This window comes from Chelmon rostratus, chromosome 8 (genome assembly GCF_017976325.1).
Source record: "Chelmon rostratus isolate fCheRos1 chromosome 8, fCheRos1.pri, whole genome shotgun sequence".
NCBI lineage: Eukaryota > Metazoa > Chordata > Actinopteri > Chaetodontiformes > Chaetodontidae > Chelmon > Chelmon rostratus.
This window is the reverse complement of record NC_055665.1, coordinates 21,422,446-21,430,418: the sequence shown is the minus strand read 5'-3', so window position 1 is coordinate 21,430,418 and position 7,973 is coordinate 21,422,446. Positions and strand designations below refer to the sequence as shown.

Below are 7,973 nucleotides of genomic sequence, written 5' to 3'. Positions count from 1 at the left end.
CAATATGAAAAGAAAAAAAGGTCAACTCTGTGCATGTCAGCACTCTCTGCATTCAGCCGACACAATACTCAATCTAACGAGGAGGACCGATGTAATATCTCATGGCTTATTTCATAACAGCAGACAAGGAGAACGCATCATTAATCTCAATGTACTGAGGCAATCATGCCTCAAGTACACTGTTACATAACTCTTTGGCGCTGTGTGTGAGGGGACACACTTGTGTGTATGAATATATGAATGTACCGCATCCGCTGATGCACGTGTAAAAGCTGGAGAGTGTTTGTCCACAAAGCGTGTGGGTGGTTTCTTTAAGCAGGCGCGCAGTCATGCATTCATGCATGCATGCATGCTTGTGCGTGTGCGTGTGCGTGTGCGTGTGCGTGTTTGTGTGTCTTCAAGCAGGTAGACAGATGTGAAGGATGACTTCTTGCTCAGAGATCTGTGGGTCGGAGTATGCTGAGCAAGCTCAAGCCAGCGGGAACTGCCAGCAGTATGGAGTCCGCTCCTACCTACACCAGGTATAACACAGGCACACACACTCACACACAAGCATATTTGTATAAACACAAACAAAAGAGAGAGGCGAGTATAAGGCATCCCTCTGCAAATATCAACCATCACCCCTCATCTTAACAGTCTCGTTATCACTTGACTGTTTCTTTTTGAAACTTGGGGTTTCAGATCTTGGCTTTCCATGACTGGGATGAAAAAAAAACAATCACCTCTCTCTGATCTCTCATCCAGTTTTATGAGGAGTGCACAGCTTCTATCTGGGAACGCGATGAAGATTTTCAGATTCAGAGATCACCGAGCAGGTGGAGCTCTTTACTCTGGAAGGTGAGGTGAAACTTCAAACAAAACCGCATCTCACCTGCTGTTATTTGGATAATCACGTTGTGTTGTGTGCAATCATCTGCAATCACAGCGAGACCTGGGCTTTGTGATCCAGAACATAAGAGGCTGTCTTTCATCCTGCAACTTTTGCTTCTTTTTCCCGCCAGGTCTGTCTCGCATTCGGCACCCTGATTTTGTTTGCGGGCCTCATTGTTGTTTTGGTGGGTTATGCCACTCCAGCCAGGATCGAAGCATTTGGGGAGGATGATCTCCTTTTTGTTGACAGGTATAGGAACGATACAGCCTATTAATGTGATGGACTAGATGTAATCTTTGATATTGTTACACAGCTGTTTGGTATTTTTAGTTGTTTAATTGTAATCTGTAATCTATGTGCTTCCAACACATAATAATGGAGAGCATATTGTTTTAGTGCAACGCACATGCAGTCATTTTATACAGTGCTGGCCATTGAAAAAGCCTCGGATCACACATGCACATCCCTGCAGGGCAGCTTGTAAATCAGCCTAAACTAGATCAAAGTGCAATAACTAAACAAATATTGTTTATCACAGTTTAAAAGCCACTTTCCACCTTCTTAAGACTCCAATGGTCCATCCTAAACTGCTAATGCTACGTTTAGGTTTATACTCATGTCATACGTCGTTGGAAAGCTAAGATTCCTGTGTTTCGACTTGTGCAAACCAATTCAAGACAACGGCAGGTACAATCAACGCCAACACCAAACAAACAATTGTAGACTAGAGGCAACTCGCTGAAGAAGTCTCACAGTAATCCACCAATCGATAACGATCCAGTTACATTTCCAAATGTCCGGATCCAATCCAGTAAAAACTGTAGTCCACAGCAGGAAAATAATCCACAGAAAAGTGTTTTATTGTTTCAAAGTTGTCATCAGATGTGCTGATCTTCCATGTTTTCTCTGTTTGAACTCCAACATGCTGTTCTCAAGATGGCCACCGCACTCTGACCTTTCCATATGCAGCTGGCAAGAGCCAATGAGAGTTCACGTTGAAAAAAAAGTGCCTTGTTCTCTTCTTTTGTGTAACGACTGAGCCAATTGCTACTGATCATGTAGATGACTGACATTACTTAGAGCCAGTGAAATTGCGAAACATAGAATATGCCACTTTAGTGGGTCATTTAAGCCAAATGAAGGACTTCAGCCCAAACAGGGATATTACACATGATTTGAAATGAGAAATATTGTAAATGGCCTCAATATAAAGATAGATAGCCTAAATACACGTAGATACTCAAAATATGAATATAGTTGGCCTAAATTTGATTGCTTGATTAAAGGATCTTTATTTAGATAAATATAGTAAATGGTATTTCTTTGGAGAACGTCTTGACATACCATTACAAAAACACCTGTAAAATATTCATTTAATGAGGTATTATTATGATTTTTTATTGAAATTGGACTAGGATGACCAAGACATGGTCATCCTGCAGGCATCTATGCAAAAGACAATTCAGGCACAAAAACTTTCCACCTCAGTGTTTTCAAAACTGTCATGCCAGGAGAACTTACAGTTCTACTTTACACTTTCACTTCTGTTACTTCTCAAAAGAGAAAAACAGCAACTTAATAACAGCATTTGTTTAGTTTGGATATGCCTTGAAGAGGTGTTTTAGGATGGGAAAGGGTCATTTAGTCTACACCTTGTGACATTTAAAGATATTCCTGAAACAAAGTTAAAAAGAGGAAAAAAGGTGATTTTTTCAGGTTCACTCTTATTGGTTCTAGTTAATGCTTTTAACTTTTTTTTCTTAAACAGCCACGCGGTCAGTTTTAACCGTGCTCTAGATGTCTGTAAGCTGACCGGCGCTGTGCTGTTCTGTGTGGGGGGCACCTCCATGGCTGTGGGTCTCCTGCTGTCTGCCTTTGCCAAAAGCTACTCCAAAGAAGAACTGTATCTGCAGCAGAAGTTTAAGGAGAGGCTGGCCGATCTGCACGCAACAGTTGGTAAGGTTTCACTCTCTGCTTTTTCTTTTTCTCTGTTACACAGTTTTGTAGGAGTATCTCACATAGCAGGACTGCTTTCACCACAGGTACCCCCATAATGAGAGCACCGGCCCCCGGAGAGGGAAAGGTACCGGCCACACTTTCCAAAGTCCAGAACATCCAGCCAACGTCCACAAAGTCAGAGACCTGACAGAAGGACAGATGAAGGCATAAAGTGAAGGAGTGTGCGTGAGGATTGATTGGTGTGCAGACCGCGTGTGAGTGCGAACACGTGTGTGTATGTCAACCTGTGTGTGCGTTTTTCTCTCTTGAAAGGTCAGCTTACATGACTGATAGTATTGGTTCTTCATCTTTATTAGCTGTGTTTGACATTAAAGCTCGATTGCGCGGTTATGTAGGTGCGGAGTTAATATAGCTGAGCAAAGTTTAAGTCTGCGGTTTGATCCTCAGTCGTACGAAATTCGCAGTAATCTGACAAAGCACATGCAGGTCTGGAGCCCTACCCAGAAAGCAAACCACAAAAACAAATCAATAGAACACAGCCGCTGAACAACAACATCGTAGCTCCTCTGTCGAGAGGATTGGCGTTTTGTAAAGGAGGGTGGTGTTTCTGCTGGAGGGTGTAGAGCAGCAGATGCAGCGTTTGAAGTTATTGGTGATTGGCCCCTATGCACAGAAATGATCAAAAGAAGTACTGAACACAACAACCATTATCTCTGCCTTGTGTCCAAAAGGACATCAGAGGATGAGTGTTTCTATGTGCGGACTACTGCGTGTGTGCTGTGTGTTCATGTATATGCAGCACAGCTTCATGACAACGCTCACAGTGAGAGGTGTCAATCAAAACTGCACACTATGAGTACACATGCTTTAGCTTTGGAATACTCCTTTTAAGTACTGTTTACACGCAACAAGCCAGGAGATGTCTTAACAGATACTTTGCCTGCAGTTCACACATCATCAGAACAGATTAGAGAGACACGCAGATTAGAACGGACCTTAAGGGTAGATTCCACGTTGACATTTTCTTCTGCCTTATTAGGCCTCTGACCTTGTCTCCTTCAGCGAATCCTCAGACAGGATCGATAGACGAGAGCAGACAGACTGATGAGAGGCACGTTGAACTGGACTGAACATAGCCTGTCACTCACAACCAAACAGATTTCTTTGTAGATAATACAAACAAGGCGTTCATCATGCCTTCTATCTCATATGAAATCTGTTTGTTCGTTGGTTTTCTCCTTCACCACATTACCCATTCTCCTCCTTTCTCTGTCTCCTTCTTCCTTCCTGTGGCAAAAGCAAGCGCGTGGACACGCACCTGTCCATCCAAGCGTGCATAGTTTTGCAGCATTTCGATTAAAAATGTTGTCATCTTCGAGTTACGAGTTAGTTGAAAGACGCGCAGGTGCCGCGTGTTAAAATGAGGAGGCGCCTCAAGCAATGTGACTGGTCGTCACGTAACAGGGGGATGAAGAGAGCACATTCAGCTGCCGAACGGACCTCACTGGTTTCACAGTGCTCACTGTTTTCCGTCTGTCTGGATCCACAGATGCTTTAGATACAACAACGGCCTTCCTGGGCTCACACACAAAACTTGAAAATGCATCAGATAATTTACACACTGTATGCAATGCTGTAGAAATTTCACATCATCGAAGCTTTCTTTAACTGGTGGCATGCGAACAAGAAGGATTTTATCTTTGTTCTGTATAAGCTTGGCACTCACACAGTCTAACTTTAACCTACAAGCACAACAAGCTGTTAATGTCACACTTTATATGAAGGTACACACATTCACCATTAACTAGTTTCTTATTAGCATGCATATTAGTAGCATATTGGCTGTTTATTAGTCATTATAAAGGGTTTATTAATGCCTTATTCTGTGTGACCATATTCTGCAGTTAGCAGGTCATTAACATATGAGTTTTCCATCCATAACCTCCTAATTATTGCTTGATATAAGTAAGGAAGCCATTGTACATTAATCTTAATAACCCTAACCCCCAGAATAAGACCTTAATAAGAGCTTCATAATGACTAACAAAGAGCCAACATGCTACTAATACAGATGCTAACAAGCAACTAGTCAATGATGAATATGTGAAGCTTAATGTAAAGTATTACCGGTCATGATCTATATGTATTAAAAACATATTTTTAAATTCTGTGACCATGCCACTTTAAATTGTTGTGTTTATCTTTTGAATTCATTGCACACAGATTCAACATATAATGTAAAAATGTATCTTTTTTTTTTTTTTACTGTACTTACTGTACTAGAACAATGTTATCGTGGTAGTCGCAGTTCAAGTGCTGTCAAGCTACATGCCTCCTACTGTACATCAATGCTGCAGGCCCTTCCAAACAAGCCATGCAGCAACGCCAGAGACTGGCTGTATAAAAGGATGATGTGCCATGATGGCCACCAACTCGTATGTTCATGTAAGTTGGCCTTTTAACATTATTCCCATGACCTTTCTGTCCTTCCACTTTTACTCTGAAAGATTATGTGATGTCATTTCATCACAACGCAAACACGTAGCTTTAACTATGAAGAACAGTACACGAAGAAAAACCAAGCCGTTAAACCAGCTGTTATAAACAAACCCTCCGCTGTGCTCAGAGAGTTATTAAGCGATCAATAAATGTGCTGAAACGTAGTTCCATGCTGTGATTTGTGAGTTTATTTTTAGACTTATATTGACCAAAGTTGAGTTCTGCATTACAATCACAAAGTCACAATGGATATTTTTTTCTGCGCTGAATCTAACCATCCAGAAAAATGGTCTCCCACTTTAAGTGTCTCCTGATGTAACAGTGGATTCTATAACAATATAAAAGTATATTGTACTTACTGGAGGTTGGATTGGATAAAGAACAAATATATGTCAATGTCTATATACAGTATGTCTATTTTTCAAAGAACACAATAAAACTGAAATATCCGCAGCTCAGAACGTGTGAAGATTGTATTTATCCTTTTTAATCAAAACCCAACAGCACATGCCTAAACTGTCAATGGCAAATGATCCCCCTTCATCACTTAACGTGTATACACATCACATATTGTCAGTATACCATCATGATTGATTGATACCACAATACTGAGAACACACAAGTTTTTGAGAGAGTTATCTGACTTTTCAGTGAATATTCCACAGTTGTATCTGGTTTTATTTCTTTTTTCCACCTTATTTTCAACATAAATTTTTCAATTGTGTCAAGCGACTGTCCCCTTTTATCCTCTTTTAAACTCTTAAGCACACCCGAGATACAAGGGTAGTGAATGAAATCCCCTTCACTTCATGGAGAAAAACAGAAAGAAGGAGTAATTATAGGATTTGGTTTTCATTAACGAAACACCTCATTGCATTGTGTAGAAGCTCTTACTGTAATCAGCCGGGAGAGTCATTTCTGCAGGGGAAGCGCAGAAGGGTGTCATTGCCATTCAGAGCCATATTAACACACACACACACACACACACACACACACACACACACTATAAGACGCCCGTGAAGGACATGAGACAGAATTGATGGTAACTCCAGAAATAGCACCTTGAGGATCATCACCTCGGACCAGTCGTGCCGCATGACTCACACAGGCACACCACCGCCCCCGCCCCCTCTGCGTCTCCTGCTCTTCGCTCTCTCCTTCTGCCTCACCCTCTCTCTCTCTCTCACCCATGTTCTCCCCTCCCTCGTGGGACGGTGACTCACAAACACATTGACGGCATGAATCCCAATTTGAACAGCTGCAGGGATGAGAGGGCGATGAGGCCATCATCGACACTGAATTAGATCACAGTTCACACTCCAGTTTCCTGCCTGTGGGAGGCACTTTATAGTGGCTTTATGCAACCTTGTTTCATGGGAAAGCAGAGAGGCAAAGTGACTGAAAAAAACAAAAAGACATGTTAGAAAAGCATTAGCTACAGTGCATCACATTCTAAATGCTATCTATCTTTCTGTTATGATTAAAGCTGTTGAAAATACAAGACTGTCACTTGCTAACCTTTGCATCTTGGTTCCTTAAATCCTTAATATTATTATATTAATTGGTACATAAAGTAGTTTTTGTGCACATATTACGATCAAGCACTCAAGCCTTTTTGCAACAACATTAAACAAGCTACTGATTAAAAGACTGGCTGAAGAGAATACCAGAGATTTATATAGTGGCGTTCACCATGTATAAGGCATGTACATGCATTTCTAACATGTACTTGCCTTTCCAGCATCTCTAAGGATCAGTTGGCCTAGCAACATGGACTACATCACTGTTGCTGTTTGTGCTGGATTTGGAGCTAAAAATAATATCACTGAGTCTATGCGTTGCAAAGGGGGTATAACTCCTTTTGAGCTGATATCAGCAAATGCAGTGTATGACCTATCTGTCGGTCTATCTGTACTGTACTTTTTACTTTATGCATTTGGCAGTTGTAGTTATTAGCTAATGTGCACATGAACATTAAGACAAAAAAAAAACAAACAAAAAAAAAAAACGGATGACCTCTTGTTATATTCAATTTTACTTCCCAACAGCATATAAATGTAGCTACACCTCAGTGAGCTACAACATCAAAATGCTGCAAAACATAACAGAACACAGCAGCATGCTTTGAGTATGAAAGGTGATGATCAGTAAAATTAGGAAATAAGAAAATTAAGACTCGTACTGGAGTAGTTTCACACTGAAATATTGCTTCTTTTACTTAAAAGTCAAAATACTTCTTGAACAACAGTGGTACGTATAATTATGACTAACTTTACTGTAAATTGTAAATTCTGGTCTTGGCTCACTTTGTTTGCTGCAAACTTGCAATTATACATATACTATATATGTAGTATATCCATCCATTTCACACATCCACAGTATCATTGCCAAGTAGTATCTTTATTTGCATTATGTTTTGATAAATTGGATTCAATTCATTTTATAATGAAGGGACAAGAGTAAAGAGAGGAATCAAAGGCTGTTTTATTAAATCTTTTAAAGGAGCCTTACTGTGATTTTCTCTTATTCTGCTGAAGATAGATATAAATAAACAAATATGCATAAGACACAGTGACTACATAATGAAGGATTACGATGTGGAATAACTTCACAAAGAAGACTTTCAGACTCTATTCAGTAC

The 7,973-nt window shown here is 40.5% G+C and overlaps 1 protein-coding gene across 1 annotated transcript; it reads left to right on the top strand.

Annotated features, from left to right (window-relative positions):
• Positions 1 to 422: 422 nt before the first annotated feature.
• On the top strand, positions 423 to 4,923 carry nrsn1 (neurensin 1). The gene is made up of 5 exons (XM_041943233.1): positions 423 to 521; positions 748 to 840; positions 1,005 to 1,123; positions 2,643 to 2,816; positions 2,900 to 4,923. Exons 1-5 carry the CDS (start codon positions 423 to 425, stop codon positions 3,018 to 3,020), a joined length of 606 nt encoding a protein of 201 aa, XP_041799167.1. The 3' UTR covers positions 3,021 to 4,923.
• Positions 4,924 to 7,973: the final 3,050 nt, after the last annotated feature.